The 17,855-nt window shown below is 51.0% G+C and overlaps 1 protein-coding gene across 3 annotated transcripts in view; it reads left to right on the top strand.

Annotated features, from left to right (window-relative positions):
- The window catches only part of RHBDF1 (rhomboid 5 homolog 1), a 37,080-nt gene that overhangs the window by 10,634 nt on the left and 8,591 nt on the right, over positions 1-17,855 (top strand). For 2 of the 3 annotated variants that reach the window (XM_036392122.2, XM_036392123.2), the window contains exons 2-7: positions 4,341-4,485; positions 6,366-6,499; positions 11,523-11,736; positions 13,782-13,988; positions 14,819-14,941; positions 15,084-15,244. In XM_036392122.2, the coding sequence (XP_036248015.1) occupies positions 4,363-4,485; positions 6,366-6,499; positions 11,523-11,736; positions 13,782-13,988; positions 14,819-14,941; positions 15,084-15,244 (962 nt within the window). In that variant the 5' untranslated portion in view covers positions 4,341-4,362. Of the gene's footprint in view, positions 1-4,340; positions 4,486-6,365; positions 6,500-8,389; positions 8,880-11,522; positions 11,737-13,781; positions 13,989-14,818; positions 14,942-15,083; positions 15,245-17,855 lie in introns of those variants that run through there. The other variant, XM_036392124.2, reaches the window with a different exon arrangement.

Below are 17,855 nucleotides of genomic sequence, written 5' to 3'. Positions count from 1 at the left end.
AGCACATGCCATGGCTCTGTCCTGGGAGAAAGGACTGTTGAGTGATCCTGTACTCCTACCCTGTGCCAGGCATCCTCAGCTGGAAATGATGAACTGGCTTTAGAGGGACCTGAGCTGACCCTGCATGGGTCTGTGTGTTCCCTGTGCTCTGTGTGTTCCCATCCTGCTGCTGTTGGTGGCCTCTTGACAGTTCTGAGAAATTGGGATTGATGGTATGGGACCATTCAAACAAAATATGCATCAATGCAGTCAACTTTGAAACAAAACCCACTGGCCTGATGAAATACATGGACACTGGACCCTGAAACATTGACCCTTAAAGTAACCAAGGGGTCAGTGTGAAACTCAGCAAGTGCTTTCAGTGCAGTGCTGAGGCAGAAATTAGCAGCACTTTGGGTGAGGGCCAGGTGTGATAATGGGTTTTATCTGCCATGCAAGGGCTGTTGGACCATGGCCCTGTACATGTGTGCTCACAGCTATGCACTGATGCTCATCTGGTCTATATATCCTCATATTCAGCTGGATCCACATTCAGGCTCCCTGTTAACCCCTGGAAACCTGTCTCTCATGACCATACCCCAGGCCTTTTTGTGCTTGGGGCAGAGGCAGCTGCCTGACCTGTGCTGTGGCTGATTATTCATACATAATTCACAGTGCTTGCCCTGGCAGGGCCTGATGCAGTCTTGGGTGTTTGTAAGGTTTATTTTTGGCCACTCCAAATGCACGCAGGGAGCTGGGAATGCTGAACAGCTCTGCTTTCACTGCACTCTTTTACTGGGAAATGAACCTGATAGTGAGTAAAGAAGGTTGAACTGGTGGGGGGATTTGATCCTACATACTCTGTTTGCAGCCACTCTGGAAACTCACCTGAGGTTTAAATACTGAATGCATTTAGACCATTATTATATATGCATTTTTATGCTTTGCTATTTAAAGAACTATTTAACTGCTGAAGCGGGGAGAAAGCAGAGCAATCCATTTCTCTTTCAGAATGAATTTCATCTTGAGATATTCACCTTGTCTAAAATACAAAGTTGAATCAACTTTGGGGGTAATTATAAGGCCACAGGCTTTACCCCTGTGTGTGTTTGTCCCCTTTGGCAGGTGTGTACACCCTGGAGATCCCATGTGCAAGTCTGCAAGGGTGGCAGGGAAGCCAGTGAAGATACATGAACATCACTGTCTGTGGTCTGTGTCAATTTAGGAGGGGAAACTCAAACCAGATTTAATCAGAAGTCTTTCACAGGGTTTCATGTTATTGCAGCAACTTTCAGGCCATACAGGCGTGATTCATCCTCTGCCTTCCTGGCTTGGCCCCACTGATTGATAGAGCTGCAAATCCTACACGTTTGTATTCTTTACACCCAGAGCTCCTGCTCACAAAGGCAGCTCTGTAGGTAGACAGGAAGGATGTTGAGTGATGTTGGCTCAGTGGTGAGATGCTGGAAAAAGCAGAGTTGCTGCTTTGGACGCTCTGAATTTGCCCTTGAAGGCTCAGGAAGGAGGCTCTTGAGTTGTGTGAAATAGATTGTGTTTGGTTGTGCCAGCGTGGTGGCTCTGTCTCTCTTGGCTGGTCTCTGATTAGGACACCTTGAGGACATGTGGTGTTTGTGATCCTTAGAGGTAAATGCTGAAGCTCTTTGCTGGAGTATTTCAGGTATGAGAAATCTGCTTTGCTTTCTGACCTCACCATGAAGACAAATTTGCAAGACCTGTCAGTGAATTGTGTCTCATAGCAGATCTACTCATACCAAGCACAGGCAGGAGTTCCCCTAATACTCTCACTGTTCTTATCTTACAGGAAGTTAGAACAGTTGTATTTAGCCACCCTGCAGCTCGGCAGGGAGGGAAGGAAGGATTTGTGTCCCTCTCATGCACAGCGCTGCATCTGTGCAACAGGACTGTGGTGCATGTATGAAGGGCATGTCTGTACAGGCTAGATCATGAATTCCCAGACTTTTGGGGGCCTGTGGTATTTGCTGAAACCCAACCTTCATCCACCTACAGCTGAGTCCTCCCTTTCTGTCGTTCTGGCTCAGCTGAGCACAGCACTCCTGGCAGCTGGCCCAGCCTGGCGACTGAACCAGCAGCTGGCCTTCAGCTCCTTTTAGATGAGATTCTCTTCTAACCCAATCCAAATCATCCCCCACTCCCATCTGTTGACCTGTTTCCCCCCTGCCTGCCCCCCTGCCTTGTATCTTTTGCAATGGTGTGTGCAGTTCCCTTTCCAGAGCAGCTGCAGCAGCAGTGGGAAGATGGTGGCAATGCCCTGCAAGGCAGTGCACGTTTCAGACAGCCAGTGCCTAATTTAGGTTGGGAGGGACCCGTGCAGGTTGACTGGCTCAGCCACTGCAAGGCTGGGATAATTCAGGCAGCTCAGGGCCTTGTTTTGTTGCATGCCAAATGTCTCTGAGGGTGGAGATCCCTCTGCTCCTGGCCCAGGACTTGGCCTCTCTCAAGGAAGAATCCTTATGTGTTAAACTCACTCTGCATTTAATATAAATGGGCTGTGTTAACACTGTAAGAGCACTAAGTTTTAATTCCAACAGAGTTTTTTTCCTGCTCCCTGTCAAAGCATGTGTGCCTGCTGATTTAACTGGTTGCTTATTCCATCTGTCCACTGTGGTGAAGAGGCTGGGGCACTTGATTATTTTTGTCCCCTGTGGCTAAGGGCCATAGGCCAGGCTAGGGCCATGCAAGGAGAGAGCCTGGAGGGAATGGAATCTGTTGTCCCATTCAGCACACATGCTTCACTTGAAGTTGTGTGTGTGATAGGAAAGGAAGAAATACAAACTTGTAGTGTAATTTAGGCTGGAAAGTACCTGTGGAGGCATCTGAGCTGATCTGCCTCCAGTGAAATCTGTTTTCTCTGAGCATGCACAGTGAAATGGGTGCTCTGCCAGCCTGAAGGACTCCTGTGGTCCCAAACAGGAGGGCAAAACTGCAGCAGAGTGGGCAAGATGACAGCGAGTCACTCTGCTCACTGCGGCGTTTGGATTACACAGCGGTTTTTATTTAAATACCATATCATTATTATTTATGTATGAAAACCACTCTTAGTTCAGGATTAGTGCCAGTTCTCTAATGTTCATGCTATACTGGTATTGCTCTGTGCACTGTATTATGTTTCTAGAAAATCACTACATTTAAAAGAGATTAGAAACAGCAATGAGAAATGGCCACTTGTTAATTGCTAAGTGGTGGGTGAGTTGGAAAGCGTGGTGCTTGGCTTTGGGTGGGCAAAAAAGGGTGTTGGTGAGTCACAAGCTGGTTTTAGAGGGAGGTCAGTGGCTTTTGATACTGCAGTTACTTAGCTGGTTGGTCTGGATCCAGATCTCATTAAGATTTAATTCATGGCTTGTTCTTAAGGAATCTGGATCTCACAGTAGTCTCAGCAACAATCTTAATGGGAGGCAACTCAAACTTGTGGCTGCAGTGTCTGTATCTGGCTTGAGGTTCTGTGTCCTTTAGTGTCAGGTGCTGAATGAGCAGTGTGGGCACAAGCTGTGAGCCCTGAGCCCTCACGAGGCACTTGGGGAATTCATCCCCTGTAATAAGGGGAGGGGTTAGATGCAAGTGCCAACCCCCCTAAAACAAAGCACAACCCTAAAAATAAAACAAATTCTAGAATAAATTCCTACTCGGCCTCTCTCTGAGATCTATGGCCTGAAAAAGCATTGTTACAAAATTTAACTATAGGAATGCCTAGCTCTACCCTTTGTCCCCCCCTCCATTCCCCCCCCCAGCATGTTTTCTTCATGCTTTCAGGGATGTTTAACTATGCATCACACTCTCTGCCCCATCAGACAGTCCATGAAATGTAGGATAGTTCACATCATACACTATGCCTCTCCATCAAAAACCCAAACATTATCTCCCAAACAGATGATATTTGGTCGGTACCCCCACCAGATTCATTCTTGTTTCAGGTACCATATAGCCCAAGTGTGCCTACCTATGGCCAAGCCACAAGCATTACCCACAGACCCAGAAACTTATCTGCTGTGCACAACACAGATTTAATTCATGGCTTGTTCTTAAGGAATCTGGATCTCACAGTAGTCTCAGCAACAATCTTAATGGGAGGCAACTCAAACTTGTGGCTGCAGTGTCTGTATCTGGCTCGAGGTTGTGTGTCCTTTAGTGTCAGGTGCTGAATGAGCAGTGTGGGCACAAGCTGTGAGCCCTGAGCCCTCACGAGGCACTTGGGGAATTCATCCCAGTGGGGCTTGGGGCCCATCAGTCACAGCTGGGAGGAGAACCCTCTGCTCACCCTGCCAGCATGGGCTGTGAGGGATGAGCCAGATTCTCTCCTGACTCCGGTGTCTCTCCTCTCCTAGGCCTGAGGACAAGCGTGGGACGATGTCGGAGGCGCGGCACGACAGCACGAGCAGTTTACAGCGCAAGAAGCCACCATGGCTGAAACTGGACATCCCGGTGCCAGTGCCCCTGCCCGTGCCAGAGGAGCCCCCCCAGCCCGTGCAGGTACTGGAGGGAGGGTTATGGAGCTGGGGAGGGATGTGCTGGGAGCATCTCTGTGCCTGGGATCCCCATCAGGGAAAGGCAGCGTGTGATGGCAGGTGCTGAGGCCACATGAGAAGGGGCAGAGCCTTTGAGTAAATTTATGAGCAGTAATTAACTCCCCTTGAAGGGGATGTGGGAGGGATGAGGGTGGGTGGCTGATGTACTCACATCAGGGGATGTGAGTGTTTGGATGTGGGCATTGTGAGAAGTGTCTTGGCTGGGATATGAAGAGTGAGGTATACAAACAAGCATTTCTTAAGGGAACTGGAGGAGTGAAGGTCTCCCAGACAAGCATGAGGGCCTGGAAGTGCTGGAGCTTGTGCTGAAATGAGCAGGGTATGAATCTGACTTATGAATAGCCAAGATAATGACAGACTTTCATCAGTAACAGCAAAGAACAGTTATTGGCAACACAAAGCTGTTAGCAGCAGGAGGAGCATAAGAGGACCATGTGGGATGGGAAATACATAACATTGAGAAGGGCTGAAGTCGAGATGAGGTGATAGGTTAATAGGAGCAGTGCAAAGCATGAGTAAAACACCCTCATTTGTGCTGGGGATAGGGAGAATATCACAAATACCTGCTACAAGGTATTAAAAACTGCTGTAGGTGTGACACCTGGGTCTGAATGCTGGCTGCTTGTGTGGCCTTGCTGCAGGAGCAGAGACTTTGTGCGCCAAAGGCAGAGCCAGAGGGTTCTTGCTGCCCAGCTTCATGGGTGTGTACAGGGCCTGGGTTCAGTCAGTTATATGAAAAAAAGTTTAGTCATTAGAGAAATGGAGGGTTATACAGCTTCCCTGGAGGGGGCTGAGGACAAGCTTGTCTTAAGAGAGAACTTCTCTTGCACTTGCAACAGCGAGAACTGTCCTCTTCATCATTCTGTGATCCAGGGACTCAAATGCACGTCACTTATGTGACAGCTCCTGGCAGATAAATCTTGGTTCTGGTCTTCCCTTGGAAGGAAAGAGTTTGGAGGTCAGTCTGTAGGCATTAGAAGAGGAGTTCAGGGTTTTACCAGTGCAGGTTGAAACTTCTGAATCAATTATTTAAGGCTCAGATGGATCTTGCCTTATCTGGAGTCTCTAAATCCAGCTGGGCACCTGGAGGGACACTCTGTGCTTACGATGGAAGCTGGTGGAGGTGATGTTCTCTGCACAGCCCAGACTGTCAGGATAAGAGTGCATTTTGTGCACCTCTGACTTACAACCTGAGTATCTGTGTACTGCTTTTACATAAAAGATATCAGAACTGTTAATGTAAGTGGAAATCATTAGCTTTCTGGGCTAGAGAGGCTGAAATACTCTTGAGGCAGAGACAGTGTCTGACCAGAGGATCGATCAGAGCTTCCCTTGCCAGAGGGGCAGTCTGCTCAGCCTGCCCTGTGCAGATGGGACATGGTGTCTCTGCTGAGCTGATAAAAATGAAATCCAGAGCAGCCCTGGGGAGGCAGATGTGTGAGCTGAGAACAGCGTGGAGAGTTGTGTCACATTTGGTAGGTGACATTTAGCCATGACACGTGAGTGTGCCCAGGCAGTTAGGCTATGAACAAAGCCTTTCCCAGCTTGCTTAGGCTGCACCAGGCAGCAACTGCAGAGCCACCCACAGCTCTCACAGGCTTTTAGTGCAGCTCCAGAGCCACTCAAGAAGCAAATCCCACTGACTGCTCTTCTCCTGACCTTGTGGAGTAGCCTATTCTCTTGACCTTGTGGAGCGGCCTAGGAGAGTGTGATTTGGGCAGACAGCAGCCAGGAGGATGTGCTGCAGGAGCTCAGGCAGTCCATGTTGAATTTTTGACATGCCCACCCCAAACCCTGACTGTGATTCCCTCCCTTGCCTCGCAGCCGACGCGGCGCCAGGCGTTCCTGCGGAGCGTGAGCATGCCGGCCGACAACAGCCGCGTGCCGTCCCTGCCGCATGACCCCGCCAGGAGAGCGGGGCTGCAGCGCCAGACCTCCATCACCCAGACCATCAAGAGGTGAGGCACGGAGCTCCTGGAGCCTGCTGCAGTCTGTTCTGCCATCCTGCAGCTGTGCATTTGTGATTCTCTGCTCATCCCGTTGCCTGTCACAGGGTTAGGTTGGGTCCCTCATTACCTCGGGAGGTGGTGGGAGGGTGGGTGCAGGTTGGTCCCCAGTGCAGAAGCCCAGTGATGCTGTACAGCCTGTCTGTAGTGCATGAGGAGGCAAGTCCTGGGAGGAAGATGCTGGTGACCAGGATAATGAATGGTGTTTGCCACTTACAGACAGATTTTGGCTGCCCCCATGCCCTGGACCTGTTTCTCCGTAACAGAATGTGTCAGGCCCTGATGTTTAGCTGTGTTTACTGAATGAGGAGGCAAGTCCTGAGAGGAAGATGCTGGTGACCAGGATAATGAATGGTGTTTGCCACTTACAGACAGATTTTGGCTGCCCCCATGCCCTGGGGGGGCTGTTTCTCAGTAACAGGATGTGTCAGGCCCTGATGTTTAGCTGTGACTGTAGGTGGGGTGTGCTGGGTGTGCTTTGGTGCAGTGTCTGAGAGCACATGGTTGCTGGGGGAGGCAGAACCCCTTGGAGCTGTGCAGGGCTCTCAGCAGCTTGGCTCCTAGCACTGGCTCATTGGCAGGTCCTTGAGATGGCTCTGAGGGTGGTGGAGAGCAGGGAGAGGCTGCTCTGGTCCCGTGTCCCAGTCCTGCAAAGGGTTGTCATTATTACTCTTGACACATGGCCACACAGAGCTGGATGCTCTTTCCCTCACCATGGCAAAGGCTTATCCCAGTTTGCCCAGAGGGAGTGGCTCTCCCAGCTTCTCTCCTGAGATGGCTCATTTCTGTCTCTGGCAGTGTGTCAGGCCTGCCTGGATCCCAGGAGCATCCCTGGAGCTCCAGGGGTCAGGGGTACTTTCAGCCAGCCAGGCTTCGCCCCCTCACAAAGGAGCAGCTTTCCAGCTCTGGGAGATCTCCCACACACTGTTTTCCTTTGCCTCAGACCTTCCCCAGCTGCCTTGGTGCTGAAGCTCTCCTGCATCAGCCCACTCTGATCCTGCTTCTTGTGAGGTTGGGAGGGCTGAGCCTGTGAAGTGGTGTCTGCTCTTTTCAGGGCTGTGGGCAGCCTCTGGGGCTGCTGAGGCTGTCCTTGCACACCTACACTGCCTCCTCCCTTGCCTCCCTGCTCCTGACGTGTTCCTTGCCAGGACAGCTAGGCAAGAGCACATCAAGGGTGAGGGGGTATCCTGGGAGGGTGCTGTGGAGGCCCTGACAAGAAGCATTGGGTGGAAGGGCCTGGGTAACCTGTCCCAGAAGTCCTCACAACATGCAGTTTGTATGTAGGGGAGTGAGGAAATGTGAACTGCTTTGGTGCTACTGTGACAAATTTACTTTGGGAAGGATTTAACAAGGAGCAGAACTGCAGGAGATGCACACATTACACAACACTAGCAATAAAAGCATGAAATGAGTGGATCAGAAACAAGGCCAGGGAAATGGAAAGTATCAAGGCCTAAATCCCTGTTTTCCATTTAGCAGAGCTAGGAATACAGTGCAGAAAGCAGACCATACATCCCTAAATTGTGTTTTGGGATTTGTTTTGTGAGTCCAGGAAGGCTGACTGCCAAGTTTTCTGTTTAACACAGCCCTCAGCATGCACAGAATGTGAAACTGCAGCAGGACTCCATACCATCTTCCCTGGAGGACACAGATCAACTGTGAACATAAAGTCAAGCCTGTGTAGTCCAGAACAAGGCATGGGAGTGATTCATATGAAAGCATCTAACACCATTTCCAGTCTTCCAGGGTGTCTGAGGTGTCCATGCAAAGCAGCAGATGTGCCACAGATAAACTTGTGCACTAGGCAAGATCCTGTCAGGGCACCAGTCACCTGTCTCTAAGCAGATCATATCACAGCCTGCTGACACCTCCATGGTTTGACACTGGTGTCCAAAGCCAGCTGTGGAATTTGTAGCTGTGTCTGGGCTGAAGAAGGCAGGTCTTACAGGAGGAGCTGAGGGGGTGGCAGTACCCCTGGTACCTTCCAGAGCAGTGTGAGACACGTCACAGGTGCACCAAGAGGATTCAGCAGCCTCCTGGGTTCAAAGATGCTGCTGCTGGGTTGGCTTGAGCTTGGTTGTTTCTCTTAGGTCGTGCTCTCAGCTCAGGCCACTGTCACATTCCGTGGGGCACCACTGCTGCCCATGGGGCTATGGAAGGAGATGCAGTGGCTGCTCCTCTCCAGAGCCCTGGAGGTTCCTTCCCCTCAGCTCTCTTTTCTTTGCAGCAGACAGGTTCGGTTTCAGAGGAGTCAGACCCTGCCCGCCCGTGGGCACCGGGGGGGCAGGAGCTCCCTGAGAAAGCGGCAGTCCCTGCCCCGATCGTTCTTCAGGTACTGAGTGTGAAACCCACCCTGCATGTGTGTGCCAGGGCTGTTGTGAACTGCACAGAGTCTGGCTGCTGCTGAGATCACATTGCCTTCCCAGGACTGTCCAAGAGGCCTACAGACAGGCAGAGTGAGAAAGTTCATGTGTGCCTCTAACAGAAAACAATTGTCACTCCTACTAAATGTGTAGGCAGCTGTCAATAAGTAGCATGGACTAACAAGCTGTCCACCCGCCAGCCTCACTCCCTCCTGCCTTTCCTAACAAGCTGTCAACCTCCTGGTGTTCACCATAGCTGGAATATCTCCCCAGGGCAGCCTTAGCCCAGCCTGCCTTTGCTGGCAGCAGTGCAGCATATGTTGGCCCCAAAGCCTTCTTGGGGCAGGAGGGGAAGGAGAGGAAGCAGCACCAAACAGATGCTGTTGTGTTGGTCCAGAGGAGCTCAGAGCTGATTAATGGAATACAGCATCCACTCTTTCCCTGTTGACATCATGGCTTTTTCTAATGCAAATGTGACTGTCTTCTTTTTGAGGTGGAGGTCTTTGTTTACTTAGCACCAAGGAGATGAGCCACTCCAGGAGTCCAGGGCACAACGGGCCCATTGACCATCACCCCAAATCTGGAGCTTAGGAAACTTTTAGACCAGACAGACAGTGTGACTTGGACCTACTGCCCTGTATTCCTGTCTTACCATCCTGCCCTTGGCCAGCTGCCACTCTGGCACTGTCACCACCTTTGGGGCTGCTTGTGTTTGGCCTTAGGCTTTCAAGGCTGCTTGGCTCATCGTGACAGAAGAGTGACAGCTGACTCTGATGTTGGCTGTTACAGTGCCCTGGGGACTCCATAGGATGTGATGGAGTTCCCCAGCTGAACAGAGGCATTCTGCATCTTCCCAGGGTGCTCCAGATGCCCTAAACTCTTTAGTGGACTCTTTTGGCTATGATCAGGGAGGAGTGGGACAGCTCTTCACCCTGGCCCTGGCGCAGCAGTGGTCTCTGGCAGTTCTGGAGTGTTCCTCACAGTGCCAACAGCTGTGGTGGTGCTTGTCCTTCCAGACCAGTGGGAGCACAGTTTTGGAGATCTCTGAGGCTTGTATGGGCCCAAATGACCCTCAGCTCCTCTCCCTTTGAGGCCCTGTGTACAGGCTTGTCACCCAAGGTCACCTTGCTGTTGAAATCCTGGTAACAGCAGTCTGTGGGGAGCCCTCTGAGTGCTCAGGCTGTTCTGTGAGGTGTGTGTTGTGCCAGAGCAACTGGCAGCTTGACCTCTGTGCTATGGGCTTGGTGGGTCTGTCACGGCAGGGGCTGGCCCTGGGCCTTTGCTCTGGATGGAGAGGAAGATTGCTCCAAGGAGATGTGGGTCTGTGGAGCAGAGAGGTGCCCCAAGATTATCTCATAGCCCCATCTCCAAAGGCTGGCACGTTGATTTGCTGGTGGCATTTGGGTTTTAGCCAGCAAGGCTGTGGATTTCAAACACACCTTTTGACATGGTGGCAGAGCACCTTCACCTGTTGGTTGATGGGGTTTTTGCTTGGAAGGGTTCAAAACCACTGGATTAATTTCCTGTCTCCATTGCACTGTCTCAGTTCCCATGTGTGGCCTAATTCTAGATTTATCCCAGTCTTTACTCCAGTGTGTATTTAAATGCTCACTTTGTGATCTGTGAGGTCTTGCTTCTCAGCAGCTGGAGATCCTGCCCCTGAGCAGGAGGGCTGAGGCCAAGGGTTTGGATTTGGCTTGGACTTTCAGGTTGCAACACCTAGGCCAGTCAGCTGTAGGCTGAGAGCTGCTTGTGATCCCCTGAGGATGGATCAGCCATGGTGGGAACTGCTTGGCAGGGCTGCCATGACCCCTGTATGTTTAGGGTACCAGCTGTCCTGCAGGATTTGAAATAGGCTTTTAGTCTGACTTATCCTGATCCCTCCCTGCCTTCCTGGGATTTTGCTTCTGATCCACTGCTCTTCTGTGGCAGCAGGCACTTGGCAGCCAACCTGCCTCGTGGCTGCAGCCTTGTGCTCCTGCTTCTGCAACCAGCAGCTTGGAAATGTGTGTGTCTGCCTTTGCAGAGACCAGAGCTGCAGCAAGTTTTGCTCTTAATGCTGCCCTTGAGGAGGTTAGAAACCCTGCAGCGTGAGATGGAGATGTTAGGGAGTTTCTGGGAGTGTGGAGGGGAGGCTGGGAGAGAAAAGAGATTTCTGGTGGCTTTTGGGACAAGTTACAGAGCTACGAAACAGGACAGTCTCACAATGGGGACCTAAAGCTGGCCTGAAGATGGTAAGTGTTTGCAATAGATGGTTTTTAAAGTAAAAAAAAAACCACCTTTCACCAAGTTATTTTCTGAATTTCTGTACCATTTCTTTTCCTTTATTTTTAGAAAAACTCGGAACAAACTGTCCTTTGCCCACAGTGAATGTCTCCTGTCATTTTTCTTCTGTCTTAAGAGACAGAATGCTGTGGATGGTCAAACATTTCTGGCCAGCATCTGTCAGGTTGCTAAAACCAGCTGAGGACAAGCTGCGAGATGCTCCTGGGCAAGAGTTCTGTCTTTGAATTGGGGTGGGCTGGAAGTGACCACCAGGGCTTTGTCTTTTCACCTGCATAGTCCCAAGCAAACATCCTTCTTCTTAGCACTTGTCTGCTGGCATCTTTCAGAGGCACAGCAGACTGGTTTGGGGTGAGCAAAGACAGTGATGCCACTCAGAAATGGCAGAGGAAGAGCCTCCGCCACTGCAGCCTGCGCTACGGGAAGCTCAAGCCTCAGGTCATCCGGGAGATGGACTTGCCCAGCCAGGACAACATTTCTCTGACAAGCACAGAGACCCCTCCTCCTCTCTACGTGGGACCCTGCCAGCTGGGCATGCAGAAGGTGAGTAACCTGGGACAGAGGGACAGAGGGACAGAGGCAGGGCCATGGCTGAGCTCCCTGCTCAGTGTGTTCAGCGCCTTGGCAGCTGTGACCTGTCTGCGGGCTGAGCCCTGCCTTGACACGTCTGGGCTCTGTGCTCAGACACTTCTCACAGCCCAGGTACAGTTTGGCAGCTCTCACCCCAGCAGCCTCTCTCTGGTCTCGTTGGCTGAGATCCCTCAGCTGTTGTGGTGGCTCAGAGCTGTGTTTGTCATGCCGTGACTGTGGTGAGCAGGGGTGTGCAGCATGAGCAGCAGCTCTCTGCTGCCATTTTGAAGGACAGAATTGTGTTGTACCCAGAGTAACCACTATGTTGGACCCAAATGTACAGTAGCAGGGCTGGAATCACTGGGGACATTTGCCCTGCCCCAAGCAGAATGCAGGCTGTAGCACAGCTACTGTCCCCATAAAAGCCTCGTTATATTTTAGGACCTTGAAAAGTGTCTCTTGCATCAGTGGTCCTAAAGCTCTGCTTATGGGTCCTCAGAAGGGGTTTTGGGTGTCTGCAAAGGGCACCTGGGTTTGGTGCTGCCTCCTGCTCATTACCTCTAAGTGTGACCCAAGGGGGCAGGGCCCAGATGGGCACATGCAGTGACCAGAACTAACCACAATATCCAGCTCTTCCCACTGCTCCCCTCAGCAACAGCAATTGGTGTGGTTGATGGCTGTGCTTTACAGAGTGAGTGGGAAAACAATTCCTTCCAAAGCAGGTCAGTCTGTGAGCTGCAGCCTGGTGGCAGCACTAAAACAGAGGAGAATGTAGTGCATTTTTCAATCACATTTTGCCTTGTTGTCTTCTTTTCTGTTAAATGTCTTGCACCTAATCTTTGGTCACAGGAGACTTAGAAATATTGTTGAGCTGTATGTGGGCTACATTAAATCAGAACGTGGTGTCAGTAGGTGTGAGCCCATTAAGCTTCCTGTTGAGTGTGCAACTGTGGATTAAAAAAGCTCGTAAAACCTTGGGATAAAGCACAGAGGTCTTATGGAAACCACAGCTGTGATGATGTAAGGACAGAGGCAAGGTTTGTAGCTGAAGGCAATATTTTCATTACGTTGATTTGTATGTTTGGAATAAGTGAGAGCACTGGCCTGAGGAGTCCCAAAGAAGAGCTTGCAGCTCCTGGAAGCTTGCCTGCTTTATCCAGCTGTTAAATTTAATTAATGGAAGCAGATGTAAATATACAGTATAGTTTCAACAGGGTAACAGGAAACTGCTTAAGTCCTGGGCTGTCCAGTATCAGGAAGGAAACTAACTAAAGAAAGAACATTTCTGTTTTCAGGGATTTCTCAGACTCCTAGTTAGGCAGCACATTCTCTGACTGCTGAGCTCATTGGCATGGGAGACAATGAAACCAAGAGCTTAGTGTGACTGTGTTCACAGGGGTCCGAGGATGAGGGAAGGGACAAGGATCTGACTCCATGTTTCAGAAGGCTTGATTTATTATTTTATGATATATATTACATTAAAACTATACTAAAAGAATAGAAGAAAGGATTTCATCAGAAGGCTGGCTAAGAATGGAAAAAGAAAGAATGATAACAAAGGCTTGTGGCTCGGACTCTCTGTCTGAGCCAGCTGACTGTGACTGGCCATTAATTAGAAACAACCAACATGGGCCAATCCCAGATGCACCTGTTGCATTCCACAGCAGCAGATAACCATTGTTTACGTTTTGTTCCTGAGGCCTCTCAGCTTCTCAGGAGGAAAAATCCTAAGGAAAGGATTTTTCATAAAAGATGTCTGTGACAGCTTAGGAAGGGCTGGAGGAGGTTTGGAGTCTTATGTGAGGTACTGGAACAGACTGGTTGACAATAGTCAATACTAACAAAAGAAAAAAATACCCCAATAGGTTATTCCTTATCTCCCTATTGTAGAATTGCTTGATGGTCCCTGCAGGCTGGTTCTTGGTCAGTCCCTGGAGCCGTGGTCTCAAGGGGAGAGAGGAGGCTTGGCAGGAGAGGCTTTGGGGGTGGCTGGGCTGACGGGCTGCTCCTCTTGGCAGATCATCGACCCCCTGGCGCGGGGCCGGGCGTTCCGGATGGCCGAGGACACGGACGGCTGCAGCATCCCCCACACCCCCATCACACCTGGGGCCACCTCCCTGTGCTCCTTCACCAGCTCCCGCTCGGGCTTCAACCGCCTCCCGCGGCGCCGCAAGCGCGAGTCCGTGGCCAAGATGAGCTTCCGGGCGGCCGCCGCGCTGGTGAAGGTACTGCCTGCTGCAGGGGTCTCTGCCCTGGATGTGGGGCAAGGAGCTGCTCAGCAGAGGGGTGGGGATAGCTCTGCTGGAGGCGGGGACATGGAGTCACCTCCTGGTGCGTTTCAGCCATGTGTACAGGAGGCAGGATTGGCAAGAAAGCGGGGATGGTGGTTCGGTTTTGGTATGGGTCTTGGTTTGTCTTATTGGCCTGGGGGCTTTGATTCCCACAGCCAGCAGCCTCAGAGCATTCTAACAGCTCCAGTTCAGCCTGTCTGGACCTTTGGGTGGTCCATGTGCACCTGGAAAGCAGCCAGGGAAGAGCAGAAATACCTGAGGCTCTTGCTGTACAAGTGTCCTGGTTTGAAAGGAAGTGAGTTTTATGGGATGCTGTGGTCAAACCAATAGGTGCTCAGATTTGAATATTGGCACCTGGTGTGGCCACTGAGGTCATGGATACACCTCTGAGAACACAGAGGGTTAAAAGCAAAGAACTCCCAGGGTGAAGCTCTCTTGGTTCCAGTGGGTGAAAGAGATCTCTGCATCCTGCCCTGTGCCTGCTGTCCTGGGCTCAGTGATGCTTTTTGCTGTGTCCAGTAGCAGCCATCACTGTGGTTTGGCCAGGCACATTGTCCAATATGCGCTAGAGAAGCACATGGCAAGCCTGGGGGTGGGTGCTGTGGGTTGAGAAGTGAGGTGACAGCTGTGTGTCTCACCAGAAAGGTGTCACACATCACATCTGCTGTGCTCCAACCAAGCTCAGCACGTGGGCTGCTTGTGCACTGGCTGGGGCGGGTTTGTGAGGTTCTGGCAGTGCCCCATGTCCCTGTGCCTGGCTGCAGGGCCGCTCTGTGAAGGACAGCACCCTGAGGAGGGCCCAGCGGCGCAGCTTCACCCCTGCCAGCTTCCTGGAGGAGGACACGGTGGATTTCCCAGATGAGCTGGACACGTCCTTCTTCGCTCGGGTGAGGGGCACGTGTGGCGTGGTGCTGCCCAGAGGCAGAGCAGGACTCTGGTTCTGGCAGGACTGTGTGTTGCAGAGAGCAGCAGTGCTCTCTCAAGTGGGATGTTGCCTTATTCTGATGGGACTGCTGTCTGTCTGCCCAGGAAGGAGTCCTTCACGAGGAGCTCTCCACTTACCCGGATGAAGTGTTCGAGTCGCCGTCAGAAGCTGCAATCAAAGATGCGGAGGTGAAACCTCCAGATCAGACAGATCTCACAGGAGGTGCTTTGGACAAAAATGAGCTTGAAAGAAGCCACTTACTACTGTGAGTATCTTCATGGTAGCTGCCAAAGCCTAGCATGGGGTAGCCAACCCCTTTGGAGTGGGGCCTCCTGCGTGGAGGAAGCCAAGATCTGAGTGCTGTGGGTGCTTGGTGCAGAGCTCAGAGCAGTGCAGTGATGGGTTTTCTTTAAATCCAGCTGAAGACCTCCTGCCCCAGCTACCCATGATGTGAAAGGTGACTCTGAGGCCACTTCTGCAGTCACTCCAGCAACTTCCAGCTTCATACTAATGTGTTTCAGAGATTGTATCATGCCTTGAGGAAGCAAAAGACACTTTAAATCAACTGTGAGGACGCTGAGGGCCCAGCCTTTGGCTATGGAGAGCATGGCAAAGTGAGAAAGCTGTTGCCATTGCCGCAGTCACCAGTAACTGTTCTCATGCTCCAAGGAGCGGTGAAGCATTGCAGAGTGTCAAGCTGGGCTGCATTCCTCACTTGAAATGAGAGAAAGGTGTGGCACTGATGCTGAGAGCCCTACAAATATGTGGGTGGTGCTGTACTGTGTGCCTGGATTTTTTCCACCTGAGTAACTGGTACTGAGTAATTGCTCTGTGTTGCTTCCGAGTCAGCTCACCCCAGCAGAGAGCTCTCCTGGGTGTGAACATGGAGCAGACAGGGAGGTCCTTGTTGTGGTTCTGCTGCTCTCAGCCTGTCTTGCTGTGTTGGCACTTTCCCTTCAAGTGTTTCCAAGAACTTCACTGTGTTTAACATAAGGGGAAGCACAAATGGTGGGAGTTTGTTGTCACTCCTCTGAGATGGTTTCAGTCTTCTAGGTTCCCTTTGAATCTCCTTAAATAGTTTTATTTCTTAAGGAAAATACATTTTTTTCACCCTTCAGAGAGCTGTTATGAGAGTCACAGTTGGGTGTCCTTTCACGTGGTGAGGTGTTTGTTTGGGCACAGGGAGATTTCCAGCACTGGAAACACTGGGAAGCAGCATGTTCACCACACAGAAACCACTTGACCTCTTGGGCAAGAGCAGGCTGCAGTGGAACCTGCACCTTCTGCTGGAGAAGGACTTCCCAAGGGGAAGTTGGGATATTCAAATGCATCTTCTGCAAGGTGCAATATGAAAAGAGTTGAAGTTTCCAGCAGTATTTTGGCTACAGAGGTTCAGATTCTCCCTTATTCTGTTGCTTGCCTGTACTTCAGAGCTGTCATGATCTCTCCAGATACTCCAGTCATGTTTCAGAAGAAAGGTTGTTGGCTGTTTTCTCTCAGCACTTCTGACAGGCACTGTCTTTGTGCAGAGTGGGACATTTGGGCAGCCAGAGGAGGTACACTGGAGTAGAGCAGGTGTCAGGAGCATGCCTCCTGCAGGGCCAGGCAATGAGGAGGCTGAAATGGGAGGGAGTTGAGTTTTTTTGGTCAGGTCTGACTGCTGCAGATGTGACCTTTACACTCCTGTCTAAGAGCAAGGAAATACAAATTTATCTGGATGTGATAGAGCCTTAAAAAGTAGGTATTATTCACCAGTAACCTGTGCAATGTTAATCAGATCTATTTTGAAAGAAAAGCCTTCTTTTAGTTCAGGATGCTCAGGATTTTTATTGTGTTGTTGAAGGCTGCTTTTTTTTTATTCTGAAAAATGCATACATTGGTACAAATAAGGGAGGAATGGAAGAGAGATTGGGAGAGGTAGCTGGTACAGCTTGCAGCCTGTGACAGTGCTGCTTTCTTGCTCTGGGAAGCTGCTTGGATTCACTTTTGTCCAATTTGCCAGTCCAGTGACATTGAAATGAGACATTGAAGTGACATTTAAAGGTGGGTATTTCCAGTGCTGGGCTAAACTCCACTTCTATTTCATAGCAGAGGGCAGAGTAAGAGGAGTGCAGTAGGGGAGGAAGTAGACATAACTGAGGCTGCAGAGGTGCCTGTTGGGCTGCAGCCTTAAAGCCTCAGGAGCTCCTTAGTGGTGGGGCTCAGTTTGGCACATCAGCCTCGTGCCACTCTGTGTGTTTGCTGTGCTTTCTGCCACTTCTGTGCTTTCCTGGCTCTGTGTAACTTTGAAACACAGCTCCCACTTCAGGGCACCTTGTCTGCCATCAGCTGCTGCCCAGCCCAGAGGGAATGGCACAGACAGAGGCTCTGCTGCCACCAAAGGCAACACAAAGGCTGGTCCCTACTGCTGTGCTTTCTGCCACTTCTGTGTCTCCTTTCCTGGCTCTGTGCAACCCTTTGAAACACAGCTCCCACTTCAGGGCACCTTGTCTGCTACCAGCTGCTGCCCAGCCTGGAGGGGATGGCACAGACAGAGGCTCTGCTGCCACCAAAGGCAACACAAAGGCTGGTCCCTACTGCTGTGCTTTCTGCCACTTCTGTGCTTTCCTAGCTCTGTGTAACCTTTTCAAACACAGCTTCAGGGCACCTTGCCTGCCATCAGCTGCTGCCCAGCCTGGAGGGGATGGCACAGACAGAGGCTCTGCTGCCACCAATGACCATGCAAAGGCTGGTCCTTACTGCTGTGCTTTCTGCCACTTTCTGTGCTCTCCTTTCCTAGCTCTGTGTAACCTTTTCAAACACAGCTTCAGGGCACCTTGTCTGCCATCAGCGGGTGGCACAGACAGAGGCTCTGCTGCCACCAGAGGCCACGCCAA

This window comes from Molothrus ater, chromosome 16 (assembly GCF_012460135.2).
Source record: "Molothrus ater isolate BHLD 08-10-18 breed brown headed cowbird chromosome 16, BPBGC_Mater_1.1, whole genome shotgun sequence".
Taxonomy (NCBI): Eukaryota; Metazoa; Chordata; class Aves; order Passeriformes; family Icteridae; genus Molothrus; species Molothrus ater.
This window is presented reverse-complemented; position numbering and strand designations above follow the sequence as displayed.